General features: G+C 41.7%; 1 protein-coding gene across 3 annotated transcripts in view; it reads right to left on the bottom strand.

The window, feature by feature from the left end:
• Positions 1–14,916, bottom strand: part of B3GLCT (beta 3-glucosyltransferase) — a 118,963-nt gene that overhangs the window by 43,842 nt on the left and 60,205 nt on the right. For all 3 annotated transcript variants that reach the window (XM_042994843.1, XM_042994782.1, XM_042994727.1), the window contains exons 8-10: positions 12,493–12,556; positions 7,247–7,366; positions 5,492–5,561 (exon numbers count right to left, since the gene is read on the bottom strand). In XM_042994843.1, coding sequence (XP_042850777.1) covers positions 5,492–5,561; positions 7,247–7,366; positions 12,493–12,556 — 254 coding nt within the window. The remainder of the gene's footprint in view (positions 1–5,491; positions 5,562–7,246; positions 7,367–12,492; positions 12,557–14,916) is intronic.

Below are 14,916 nucleotides of genomic sequence, written 5' to 3'. Positions count from 1 at the left end.
TTTAAGAAAGACCTGTGAATTCTGGACATTTGTTATAACCTCTAAATTACCTATTGCAACCCACTAAATAACTTTTAGATCTTAAAATGTAATTCTTCTGCAATCAGAAAGGCAGAGATTTGTTCCTGTCAAAATAGACAACGATGCATAAATAATAGATAACATAATAATAGAGAAGATGCATAATAATAGATGCGGCTGCTTGGGTGGAGGGGGGCGGCTAGAAAAAAATCCTCTTCCGTTCTACTTTCAAGTTCCAGCACAATAAGAATCTTCACCTTGGCACTGCAGTGGCAGTTTGCATGTCACAAGCAGAGGACTTACCCCGGAAAAGGGCTCCCTGCAGCTTGCAGCCGCTAAATGTTCACGCTTGGGTAAAATGTCCTCCCTTGCATGACTCTGGAAGAAGCTGTGAGGAAAGGTCAAGAATTTTCCTCAGTCCCCAGCACTCAGTGCTGCAAGCTGTGCAAAGTCTGCTTTCACGGTCCTCAGCCTTTAGCCCTCGGCTCCTGTCTGCTCCAGTAGCTTTCTTAAACAGCACAGGTGTTTCTTCTTGGCTGATTTAAAGGCTATTCAAATCAAGAGCGAGTCCTTTGCTGCACCCAACTACCTGCTTTCAGGTTTTGTTAGAAACTGCTGGAACAGAAATTTCACTGAAGGTAAGAATTACCTCCCTCTCCAACACCTAGCACGGTGGCCGGGATGTAGCAGGTGCTCGATAAATAGTTGAATGAGGACTGAATTTTGTAGACGTTCCAACAAAAGGCTTAGGGCCATTTGTGGAACTAGCGTTAAAGGAAGGTTTCACTCAAAAAGGCAAGGCATCATTTGGCACAAGACTGTTGCCACCATTTTAACACAGTAAGGTGTTACGGTTCTATTATCCCTAAAGCATTCAACAATTGTTATCGCCTGTCCCCTGATCATTATAACTCCTGAGGCATTTGTCGTATCTGGTAAAGAATTTAAAACTAAGGCTAAGTCTCCTGCAACCGCAGGTAAAGCCTTTATTTTCAACTGGGGCTGATTCCGAATTACCTAAAACTTCTAAAATACTGCTCTATTCTAAAATATTGGGCATTGTTTGAATTCTAGGCTGAATTCGTTCTATTTATAAGATATTCTATTTTGAGGTGCTATATTCCTAAAGACATTGAACTTAGAGAAAATAGCTGAATATAGTCACGCGATCCATTATCTCGTTTCCGATACAGAGAAGCCTGCTTTCTACCACCTAATAAAACACTAGTGAATGCCTCTTTCAAGAAGGTTTGCCACAAGATAACTTAAAATTGGAGCAAAGTAAAACTTTACTATTAAAAAAAACCCCACTGCACAGATGGCATAAATCTTCCACATGGCTTTACAGACTCGAAGCAGGAGGAGATGTGTCTCGCTACGAGGCACAGAACACACATTTTTACCCCCGGTGAATTTACTTGCAAAACTCCGATCCCAAGTGAAAAATGAACGAGACACTGAAACCCCGTGCGAGAACTACCACACAATCAAACGTGAAGGACTCCTGATTTTAGGAAATCTGCTAGTTTCAACGGACAAATGGACCTTTCTTCTCTGTATGCACGTCCATGACAAGACCCTGACTGCTCCTCTCTCCTCAGGGGAGGGCTAGAGACACACCCCCCAAGGGTGTGTTATCATTCTTGCTTTGAAAGAGGAGATACACGCAGAACTGAAAAGCAAGCCTCGCGGCTGCTCTCAAACAACAACATCTAAAACAGCCCGGAACCTCGCTATCTGTTCCACAGCCAGGGGGAGGGCCGGGGGAGGGGGAGGGGGAGGGCAGCACCTGACTCCCGTCCTCTCTTTCATAATTAATCGAATCACATCATTCGGCGCGGCGTAGCCTTCTGTCTGGCTGCATTTTCATTCAAGCCTCGTGTATTAAATGAGCAGAGGGTAACCGCAGTACCCGGAAGCCTCTCTACTCGCAACGGCCAGCTACCATACGCTCCTTTCGATAAGTTTGTTCAGACTCGCCTCTTCTAGACAAGATGACTGCAGTAAAGATAATAGGGTGGGTGGCTGTTTTGTGTTTTCCGGTCTGAAAGGAAAAAAGTTTATTTTGAGGTGCTCACGAAGCTGTGCAAAGGAACTAAAAGGCTGAGCAAATAGCAATTTTACCTCTTTAATCAGAGGAGGCTGCAGGAGGAGAGCATCTCACGACCCACCACCTGATGAACAAAAACAGTGGCTGCCACGGGACACTCAAGACACGCACAGGAACGGCAGGGCCAAATGGTGCAAAGAAAGTTCCTTGCGTTTTCTGACAGCTCACGTCACCCAGTGGAAACACACATAACCCAAGAGGAAGTGAACAAGCAGAATATTAAAACTCCAGAGGCCTTTTCCTTGCTTAAACATAATTTTACAGGCTATGCCTAATTTGCTTTATATAATACTTTTAAAGTTTCTTTCAAACCCCACTAACTGCGTGCGTCTCAAGAGCGTGTTGCTATTTCGATGGTGTCAATATGTATTTCTTTCTTAAGCCAAAAGATAGAATATATTTTTTGCTGTGTCCTAAGAATGCTTTATTTCATTTAAATCAAAATCCAGGCACAAAGCAGTTACATAAACGTTGGTTTCACTGTTAGGCCAAAAAGGTACAAGATGTAAAATAATTTCTTTTTAATTTTGGGACTTGCCTTTATTATCCATTCTCCATTGAGAATACAAAAAATGAGTTCAGTGTATATTTCCCTTGCCTTGACTGGAGCCTTGAAGAGAAAGTTCCATCCCTCATCCTGGATGTGGCCAACGTTATAAGGAGCTGGGGTGGGGGGCGTCACTAGGGTCTGCTGCATCCAGGGGCAGGGCACCCACAAGTGAGAACCGGCCACCAGATACGTCACTAACAGTATAGCCGACTCTCAGCTTTCCAAAGATAGATACACAGTCTTATCTATGTTTTTCTTCCCCTTGTCTTTTGGCCTTTGTAACTTCACTGTTTCTACCACAAAGTGCACAGGGAAAGAAAAAAGAAAAAAACCCACCCCAGTCTATATATTCTGCTTTACTGTAGACTCTCATCCCTGTCTGAGCAGCTTGGTTTATCTTTGAGATCGTCTGTGGATTTCAGTTCCTGGCTATCCCCGTTGCTACTGAAAATAAAAAGCCTACTTTCCCACCTTCTGGCCAAGTCAAAAATGACCTTGGGCCTAGCAGAATGTCAAAATGAATATCAAATGCTATTTATCAAGTGTTAAGACTGTAATACCTCCAAGGAGATTACACTATAGCTGTGCTCTGGCAGAAAGAATTTGGGATTTGGAGCCAGAAAACCCGAGTCCCAGCTCTCCTACTCAATAGTCTACAAGAACGTGGGCCAGTTGCGTCTTGTCCCACACTCTGATTTCTCTACGGTATCAAAGGAATAACAACATTAATTACCACATCATGTGGAATGGTCAATATGAACGCAGACGATAGAACGTACGTAAAAAACACGTCAGAAAATGCAGAAGAGGTCAGCAGAAGCAGCTACTATGGTGTTCTCAATGTAACTAATACGATTACTGCATAATTCTCTGGACCCACTGGTGGCTAGACTAGCCGCCCAAAAGAAGGAAAGGAGCCCCGTGGCCTAGCAGGCTCACTTCCATCAGGCAATATGGACGTCAAAGTCCCTAGAATCCTGCTGCCTTAGACCACCTTTTCAAACAAACATCCAAGTTTAAAGATGGCTTGCCACGGAAAGCCAACTGTGAAAGCCTCATGCTACCTTTTAAGTCTCAGGCTGCAGTGTCCTCGGATCCAAATTCATAGCAGCCAATCAACGCATCCAGCTTTAGGAGGTTTGGTTTCAACGCTCCTAACAGGCTTTGAAGACTTGTCATTTTTAAAGACCTTTGACTTAAAATTCAAACATAAAAGCGTTTGACGGAGACCTGAAAAGATGACCTCAAGCTTATGCCAACAAGAAGGCAATAAACTAGATTATTCAAAACTATTAAGTTAGCACACTTTTTTTTTTTTCATTTCTGTAGAATATGAAAACTACAACAGGGATGGTCCCTAATTTTACTGCTTTACTGTCCGTTGAAAAATGTCTCAAAAGAGACTATGCCACCGTCCTTAACATCAATATTATGAAAGCAGTCACTACTCCCAAGTGCAGCTTCAAGATCAAATAATATCAATTTGAACATTTCTGCTGGCTTAAAAAAAATAAACAAAGCAGTCGCCTCATTCATTTCCTTTGATAATTTTTTGTAAGATATGTCAAAAATTGTCCCCAAAAGCCCTTCCTGATTTTCAAAAAGGAAAAAGGGTATTAAATCTAGGTTAAATTTGTTAATCATGACAATGTTGACACTATGTTGATTTTTAATAGCCTTTAGGACTCCTTGCATAATGAGTGCATATATTAGGCCGATTTAATAGGACCTGGCACTTTATGTGGCTATTTTAGGTAAACACGAATGTTTATACTTATGTACTTTGAAGAAACTGTTCATCATAACCAGATTTTAATTAATGTCAATATCTTAAACAATACTTGAATTCCAAATAATAATATTCTTTTATTTGGGAAATGTTCCCCTTTAAAACATAATTTGTAAGAATCATATTATCAAATAAATTATATAAATGAACTTCCCCCATCGCTCCAATCCCATGAAAACGACAGCTGGTTTAGAAATCTCTTCTACATAAATATCACACTCTTCATGAAATCGACAGTCTTTTCATGGAAAAAAATTAAAATATATGCTAAAATTAGAAAATGCAAAAGACTGTCTAATTTTCAATTTCAGAAAAGTGCAGCTTGAAATAAGGCGAAAAAAGAAAAAAATTATGTCTACTTATATTTAGGGTGGGCTTTTTCTTTTACATTATCACCATAACTTAGTAGAATTCTGTAATGACACCAAAAACTTGAATAAAAACAACATTCGTCTGCATGCCAAGATTTCCTTAAGAAGGGACCACTGTGTATAAGCCACCTGCTGTCTTTTCCGTAACATAATCTTCTCGTGAGCACATACGTATCTTACTTTGAAAGTTCCAATGTGTGCATCCAACAGAAATGTAAAAAGAAGGATTAGTCTCTAAGAAAACATCCTTCACTGGCATTCTCTCACCTTGAAGTCCCCTCTAACATTCTTCGTACAGTTCAGAGACGGTGCATGGACAAAATAGGACGTTATTCTGCAAAATGGATTGTTATTCACACATTGTGTCCGAGATTACCACAGCTGAGATTTCCCATTTCCAATTTAAAACACTACTCTGAACAGTATTCAGAAGGGCTAGGGACACTCATGTTTCAATACAAAACTATCCTTTCTAATTGATCTTGGTGACTGAAATGGTATGATGAGGAGTACTAATTAAATAACTGCTTTTCACTTCAATATATGTGTTCATTCTCCCTTTCTTGAGTTTGTATCTGGTCTGTACTTTTTTTTTTTAAAGGCAGCTTGGATTTTAAAAGTTCAATAAAAATGAATGACACAAAACCTACTTCTATCACCATGAAATTTCTTGCATGTTTTTACTGCGAAAAATATATCCTCTTTCTTCACTGGATGTCCCTAAAAGACAAGAAAACATATATGCACATATGAGTCTATGTTATATGAACATCCACATTCACACCCATGTCAGATATCACATGCTATGGAGGTGAAATTCACCGACGTCAAGGATATCAAACCTGTTTCCAGGGTTCAGTTTTAGGGAAAACCAGGAACTGTAGTTGAGCTGACAAGGCCTCTGACGTCAGCCAGACCTGGGCCCAAATCCCAGACTGCCCTATACACACTGTGTCACCCAGACAACAGCCTTCAGCTCTCAACTCAGTCGGCTCATTTAGAAAATGGTCAGAATAGCTACCAGTCAAGCTGCTTTTATGACTCCATTTATTAAGCACATTATAGCTGCCCAATAAATGTTAGTCACCTTCCCTTTCCTCTTCCCAGCTGGTGAAGATTTTGACAAAGGGAGAGAAGCAGGAGGATGTGTTAGTGTAAAATAGGAGCTGACTCCCTTCTGTGGGCTGGTCTTACTTTGATGTTGGAAGTATTTTTATGGGCCCTGTATTATCCACCCAAGTCTAGGCTACAGCAACATCCTGTCCGCTGCCAAAGGCAGGACTACTTCAAACACTTGGTGGGGGGGGGGGGGGGGGGAAGGGCAATAACAGAGCCCTGAGCTGGCCCAGCCCAAGCTGACCACTCAAATGAAAGGGAGCACACAGGCAGACTGTGGCCAGCCTACACTCAAGGCCAGGGACTGCTTCGTGGGGGTCTTCTGAGCCCTTTATTATCTCTCTTAGGCCTTTAATAATATTCAGTCATGACTCAAACATCATTTGAGGGTTTAGAGTGACATCTAAGCACAGCTTTGGCATGTCACTCAAGGCACTAGGAGGCTGACCCCACCAAATTACCTAAAAGAGCATTAAAGAACAAGCAAACATCATGTCTAGAAAGATAGGCTTTCCCCCTCAGGGACTGCACAAACATTACAGATTCTTCCCCATTACTACAGTGTGTGTGTGTGTGTGTGTGTGTGTACCTATAAGTCATCTTTGAAAATGTAACACACAGACTTCCATATGACTGACTTGGGAAGAACAGACAACAATTGAGGATGATGCATATATTTTCCTTTATGAGGAAGAATTCAACAACCTAGTGAATTTCAGGGGTCTTCAGGCTCATCCTGGGGACTGAACCAAGGGTATGTCCATAACAAGTCAGTTCATTCTGAAAGTTCTGAACAGTCTCAGGTGAGATCAAATCAAGGTCTCCAGCCGAGAGGAGATGGGCTTGAGGAAAAGGCTTAGGTATTAACAGGAAATGTTGGAAATCACCCTTCTAGGAATATTCTAGCGGATATTCCAGTAGACACATGCTGTATCATCAAGAGAAATGACTCCAGGCGCACTAACTCGAAAGAGCCGTGGCAGGCAGTTCTGCACAAAGGCTCCGGAATGAGTCCGTGCGGTCACAGTTCCCACTCCCCCTCCCCAAGACGCGCTGCGTGACCTTGAACAAGTACTTCTCAGTACGTTTCTCTTCTCGTGCGTAAAACAGGGTAACAACAGTGCTTACCTTACAGGGCTGTTACTAGTAGAAACATGATATGTAGTTTTTACCTGGCACATAACAAATGTTGGGGTTTTTTCAATACACAGGTAAAGTGCTAGACGACATCACGCACAGCATGTAGATTTTCCTTTGATACGCAAGAAAGTCTTTCTTCTATTACTTACACAAAGTGGTAGGAAAGAATGGAACGTGGTAGCACAGTAGGCATTCACAGCATCTGTACAAAACTCGGGCACTGAAGTGAGGGGACGCCCATCCCCTTTGTCCCAGATGTAGAGGGCAATCTGTCAGGACAGGAGACAGCAATGAATGAAGGAACTCCGCGAACACCACGACTGTTAGCACGAAATCTCTCAAGGGAAAGCAGACCACCTCTTCTACAGAGCATTTAGACTGAACCATATCAATCCGTCAATATCCAACAGATTTCTTTTTTTTACTTATAAAAATAGTAATCTCGGGTGGGCCAATCTGATCTTTTATTGACAGGAATCCATACTCTGACCACCAAACAATGCCAAAGTCGTCATACGCAACTGCAGGGAAGCTATTTTAGGGTCTGTGAAATACTGCCGTGAAAGATGAAAGAAAATATAACCGGGAGTCTGTTTTTCTACAGTATGGTAATTATATACCTCCAGTAACCAACTTGTTGAAAACATCTAAAACTGTGGGATAAGGTACCTTCAAAATGACTTTAAATGGATTGCTAAATTGCCACAAAAGTATGGGACTTGTGAGGACAAACATGCAAAAGGAAGAGCTTGGGGATAAGGACAAGAAGGGTAATTCTCCTCAGTAGGTAGAGGACTCCGGTGATGCTGTCGCTGGTAGGAGTTAAAAAAATAAAGACTATGATGCAGCTAAGGTGGGAGGTATCTGAGAGCAAACCCCACTATAAAGCTAGGACTTTGGAGCTAGATGGAGGGGAAAAACCATTTCCAGATCTCCTTTGAGATCCTGTCATCAAATCCCAAGCTTCCTTAATTTGTGCCACCAGTGTGGGCCAAAACACTTCAAACAGTAATTTACAGCGGTCAGTAGAACCCTCTAGCAGCAGGAAAAGCAAATGCAAATGCTTCCCGGGGAACCCACACCCTTAACGTAGGACTCCAAGGATTACCACAGATACGGTTCCAGGCAAGACTGCTCAGAGGAAAATCATAAAAAGCACAAAGACATGAGCTGATGACCCAGAGCCAGGAGACAAACCTTAATCAGACCAAAAAGACTGCAAGTCTTGGAATTATCAAACATAGATTACAAAATTACTGTGAATATATTTTCATAAAGAAGTAAAAACTTTCACACGTCAGCAAAAAATGTGTTTAACGATCATATAAAATAAGCAAATTTGAAAAAGAAAGGACTAAAACTTTTAAAAATAAAAAAACAATTGAAATGAAAGATGTAATGGTTAGGATAAGTAGTATATTAAACACAGGTGAATAAAAAAATTAGGGAATTAGGGGCACCTGGGTGGCTCAGTAAGTTAAGCATAGGCCTTTGGCTCGGGTCATGACCTGGCGGCTCGTGGGTTCGAACTTGGCATCGGGCTCTGTGCTGACGGTGCAGAGCCTGCTTGGGATTCTCTGTTTCTCTCCTCTCTGCCCCTACCCTGCTTGTGCTCTCTCTCTCAAAATAAATTTTAAAAAATTAAGGAACTAAAAGATGAAGGTCCCCAAATTATCTGAAATAGCACAGCAGAAACGGGGGGGGGGGGGGGGTGGGGGGCGGGGGAACATAAGACAAAAGTTCAGAGAGCTAGCCCAGATCCAGGAGGAGACAGCAGACAGAATGAGGATAAGAACATACTTGAAAAGACAATGGCTACGAATCTCCAAAATTACGTAAGGGTGAAAGAATCCCAAGCGAGATTTTTTTTTTTTAAGTCTACATCTAGACATCTCATAATGAAACTGTAGAACGCCAAAGACAAAGAAACAATCTTAAAAGCAGGCAAAGACAAAGGCAGATTACCTACAAAGAAGCCACATGAGACTGATGTTTATTTCCCACAGCAATTGCCACAGCAATAACAGAAAAGCCAGAACACAGTGCAGTGACCCCACTGTGATGAGAGAAAACGACAGACAACCTACGATGGTAAACACAAGGTAACTATGTTTCAAGAACAAAGCTGACATAAACGTTTCGTTCATTTGTTGTTAAGTAGGCTTCAAACCCAGCGTGGAGCCCAACGCAGGGCTTGAACTCACAACCCTGGGATCAAGACCTGAGCTGAGATCAAGAGTCAGATGCCAACTGAACCGCCCAGGTGCCCCAATGGAAGTGTTTTTAAGGGAAAAAAATGAGAATTTATGACCTCACTATTAGAAATTCTGAAGGACATGCCTCAGCAAGAATAAAAATGATCCCAGCAAATACATAATTAAGCTCATACAAATGTTTACTACGTAAAGATAATATTTGAGGGGTTAAAAAGATGCTAGACAACAAAACATATATAAATCGTGAGGGGGATAATCAGAGTTCAATTATTCTAAGTCCCCTGAATTTTTTTTTAGGTGATCAATTAACTAGCCATTATTAAGAATGCATGTTAAAATATTTAAATGAAGGTACAGTAAGGCAAGGTAAGTACCAGTAAGGTACAGATACAGAGACTGAACTTCCAAAATAGCAGAGAAGGACAAAATGGGAAAAGAAACAACAAAAAACAGACATTTTAATTTTTTTAATGTTTATTTTTGAGAGAGAGAGAGAGCACAAGCAAGTGAAGGGCAGGGAGAGGGGGGGCACAGAGGATCTGAAGCAGGCTCTGTGCTGACAGCATAGAGCCCAATGTGGGGTTCGAACTCACGAACTGTGAGAACGTGACCTGAAGTCAGAAAAAACTGACTGAGCCAGCCAGGTGCCCCAGAAAGTAAGGAAGTTTTTAAAATGAGCCAGATAAAATGAGGGGCAAGGGATAAAACGAAGTGTTGGGAATCAATTCAAATATAATGGTAATCATGTTCAGTGTAAATGTAAATTTGCTACCTGGTTTAAAGACAAAGACTGGCAAACTGGAAGAGAGGAAAAAGAAAAAAAGATATGTCCTTTTTAAGAAAAAGAAAAAGACATCTATGCTGAGCATAGAGCCTGCTTAACATTCTCTCTCTCTCCCTCTGCCCCTTTTCAGCTCACATGTGCACATGCTCTGTCTCTCTCAATCAATCAATAAGGACATAAAGGGGCTGTAAGAAAAAGATGAGAGAATTATGAACCACACACCAAAAGAAAGCTGGTAAAGAAATATTCATAACATTAAATACACATTTAATTCACATTAGGGCAAAGAGCATCACAAGAGATAAAGGTAAATTCGTAAGAAGACATAATGATTGTAAGCCTGTATGCATTGAGTTAACAGACTCTCAGAATATAAAAGGCAAAAGCTGGCAGTTACAAGAGGAGACACTGGCAAATCCACCATTATTATGGAAGATTTTCTCATTCCTCCCTTAATAAATGACAGATCAAGCAGAGAAAAGTAGAAAGAAGGAAAGGAGGAAGGAAGATTAACCTATTAGATTAAACCTACTTCTCCTTTAATCTAATAAAGAGAATATTACACACCCCCCCCAAATTATAGCATATACACCTTTTACTTCACTTACGAAAAGGAAACATGAACTAGGCCATAAAGCAAACCTAAAAATATTTCTATAGACCACAACAATACCACGTTAGAGATCAGTAACAAGACACAATAACAACACACACTGATATGTTGGGTCACAATGAACAATGTATTTTTTAAAGTGGGTCACAGTAAAAAAAAAAAAAAAATAGTTAAAAGGCCTCTGCCCTAGAGAAACACCTGCAGAGGATTGTCCTGACACACATCCAAAATGCTCATAGAAGTAATGATTATAGTAGCAGAAAAGTCATGGCAATCCAGAAGCCCACCACCAGGAGAATGGATAAGTAAACTGATATAGTCATAGGAGAGACTACTGCAGGAAGTGAAAATAAGTTCAGTAGGGCTGCACGCAGCAACACGGATGAGTTTCAAGTCAGAACAATACTCATGGTGCAATTCTGTTTACACGAAGTCCAGAAGGATACAAAACTGCATGATATGGGGGCACCCGGGTGGCTCAGTCAGTTAAGCGCCCGACTTCAGCTCAGGTCACGATCTCCCAGTTCTTGAGTTCAAGCCCCGCATCAGGCCCTGTGCTGACAGCTCAGAGCCTGGAACCTGCTTGGGATTCTGGGTCTCCTCTCTCTCTGCCCTTCCCTCTCTCACACTCCATCTCTCTCTCTCTCTCTCTCAAAAATAAACATTAAAAAAACTGCATAATATGTTATTCAGAGATACAGTCATATGATGAAAACTATGAAGAAAAGGAAGAGAGAATTCAAGAAAGTGTTTAACTAGTGAGAATGAAGGGGACACAGGAAAGCTGCATTCAGGTAGTCTCAAAGCGACTGATGATGGGCTAGCTCTTAAGCCAGGTGGTGGGCTTTTAGATATTGTGACTGATCTTCATACCTTTCACATGGGTTAGACATATTTTCTGTGTGTACTTAATTTTTAATAGATTCCTGAACCTGGGTATCTATACCAAAGTTGACTTTTCATTAAAAATATCTAGGCAGGCCTGCACTTTCAATTAATCGTTCTTTCCTTTCTATGGGAGAGAAGAATGATTTTTTACATGTATGTTTCTCCTCAAATAGGCTATTTCATCACATTCCAACACCTGAGAAGGTAAGGTGCTGCGAGTGCCCTTATTTGCTCCTGGCAGCTTGCCAGCAGCACATGTCAAGGTTGACCCCACCGTCCCAAGTACAGATTCCTGCAGAGAGAAAGGTGGGGCCGTTTTAGGCAGTGAGATGCGCCTGTGAATGAAACCCACAAAGAAACCTTCTTAACAATGATTCAGGAATGATTCATGATGGGACCCCTGCATCTAGGACGACGGGTCACAGATGTCCACTAGATGCCAGGGGTGCTGGGGTCCATCCAGGCTGGCATGCCGCAGCTGCCTGCTTAGGGCCAACTGCCTCAGTTCTGCCCCAGAGGGCCAAGGACAGGGACACGACCGAGGCATATGTACGACCAAAGCACCGAATAAGACCAAAGGTACTTTTGCGACATTTGTGCATGTTTTTAGAAATCCGCCTCTGCACTCATCCACCTAGCTTTAAAAAAAAAAAAAAAAAAAAAAAAATCAAGAATCACAGATGCAACCTTTTCCACTGTTCCTTCTCCACCTACGTGATGAAAGTGAGTTTAAAGAGAAAGACCTAATTTGCTGGAGAAGAATTACCTTGGTGGGGAGAAAATGTATAAAAGCATTGGGAAGGGATGCGCTGGCAGGGAATCAAAAACACCTTTTATAGCAAAACACGTGAATTCTCAGTTGCTACAACTTTTAAAAAAGAAAACAAGACGTACCTCATGTTTTAAATCTATCGTGAAGTCGGATTTCAGGGATTCACTCCTTAACCTCTTGGTAAGCCTAGAAAACAGATACAATTTGAGGCTGTTTTCTTTTTTGTAATCAGAAGCATGGAACAAGAATAACACATTCTCGAGACCTTCTAATGTTTGAAAACAGATACAAGTACACACTGTAACATAAAGTTAAGAGTTTCACATTCCCTTGAGGCAAAGCACTTGTGGAAATGGAATTATTTGTTGACCAGGAAACCAACACAAGCCTTTTTGCAAATGGAACATTCATTGTTTCAACATCTGGCAAATAACGTAAAATACACTATAATAAACTAAATGCCTTAAAAACAAAGCCACAAAGTTTGGTGACTCCTGATAATCTTTACACCAAATACTGACAGAGAAAGAGAACAAAAAAGAAAAAAAAAAACTTGCATGACAGAGAAACAAAAGTTGCTACTTTTCAGTCTCCTTCTTTTAATAACCCAAAGAAACTACAGTCTGTGGAGTTTTTAGGGGGGAGAGAGAATGTGGTTTCAGGAAAGAAGAAAAAAAAAAACCATTTCAAGTCCCTTTCTTGGTTAAAGGGTTAAAGAAATCTTCAGCAGTCCTTTCGGTGCAGGTGAGAGCACCACCGGTGCCCAGCTTCCCAGTACCGACCCAGCACTGTACCACGCCCCCCCCCCAGTGCACACCTGCCCACGCCTCTCCTGCTGAACATCTGCCTAGCACACCCACACCCAAACCTTACCTGGCAAACCTTTCTTCCAGATCAAACTCAAGGGCACTTTCTCTGCAGAACTTTGCCAGACTTGCCCACCAGCATAAGTGGAAACTTCCTTTGCTCCCAGAATAGGAAGGAAGCTCCATTACTTTGATCACATGTGCGACATCCTGTTGTGTATAAGTCCCCTTCTGTGCCACAGCTTCTTTGTATGGCCAGCACCGCCCGCCCACCATGCCTGGCCAAAAGGAGCACTCGGGGAGCTGCCTGAATGAATGAGGGCAAGATATGCTTTGATTCCAAGCTGGTGGGACGGAATTCCATACGTAACCAGACCGCTGAAATACATACGGTTCTGTATTTGTGACAGGGCTAGAGACTAGACCATCAGTCTCAATTACAACCCCCCTAACACATATTTTAACTGGAGACAAATCATAGTGATTTTTAAAGGAAAAGTAGTAATAAGTGTCAAAACTCTTTATTGAGTTTTCAGCCTCATTGAGCCACAAAGATTTCTTTAAAAATTTACTTCTAATTCGAGGAAAGATAAAGAAGGACACAGGTTATAATTTATGTTTAGTATTAAAGCATTTGTCTCAGGGTGGATACTAATGCAGCTCGGCAGCAGATAGCTCCAAAAGCAGCTCACGGAATCTCGGTCACATTCCTGTGCAATTCCTGCCCACAGACTTGTCCATAGGAGTGGGTGAGGACACGTACAGAGACAGCATTCTCAGATATACTCCCAATAGACAGTGAGAGAAAAAATTCTGCCCTGGCCTGGGATCTTGTCCAGTCTAATTTGTGCTCAGTTCGAGCCAGTTTTTGACTTTGGAATCTGGACTCCTAAGTGCCTCCAAACTCTGATCAGATCACCTTCATACCTGGGCTTACTGCCACAGGCAAGGGACACAGAATTGTGATAGGAACCAAATGGCATGTGACATCCATTGTTAGATGGCCATGCATGACAGGCCCCTTTTTACTAGACAATAAGTACCTCCGACTTGTTACCCTCAACATGCTCTCTACTGTTTTGGCTTTTCAAGTCTCTTTCTCATTCCATTCTTGAAAATCTGTATTTGGGGGAAATCTCAGAGAGGCAAAACTTGAAGGCCACTGATAGAATTTCTTTAAGATGAACACTGACGAATCTGAGGGTAAACAGATATATATACATTTTTTTTGTTTTTTTGCTTGTTTGTTTATTTATTTAGAGAGAAAGAGCACGAGCAGGGGAGGCGCAGAGAGAGAGGGCGAAGAGAGAATCCCCAGCAGGCTCCGCAATGACAAGATTATGACCTGAGCCAAAACTAAGAGCCGGACGCTCAACCTACTAAGCCACCCAGGCACCCTGTATACTGACATTCTGTGGCTACGTCCAGCAGCCCGTGGAGTCTACCATAACCTTAAGTGATGGTTACCTCAGCATCACCAACTTCATGTCAACGAGTCGGTCTCGTGAGCCTAAGTCGGTCGGTCACCTTGAAAATATGGTCAAGTCCTAAAAGTGTGCAAGGCATTCACCTAACTTAAAAGGCAAGTCCTAAAATGGGAACTAGGTTTCACTTTTCTATACAAGTCAGCACAAGGGTTTTCCAAACGCTAAGTGCAGTGACCAACAATACCAGGGAAAAAAACAAGGGCAGAAATTCCAATTACTTTGATAAAATACTTCCTCATTAAATATTCAGTTC

The sequence above is a fragment of the Panthera tigris genome, chromosome A1 (assembly GCF_018350195.1).
Source record: "Panthera tigris isolate Pti1 chromosome A1, P.tigris_Pti1_mat1.1, whole genome shotgun sequence".
Lineage (NCBI taxonomy): Eukaryota > Metazoa > Chordata > Mammalia > Carnivora > Felidae > Panthera > Panthera tigris.
Note: the sequence above shows the minus strand (reverse complement) of the source record. Positions and strands in the feature narration are given on the sequence as shown.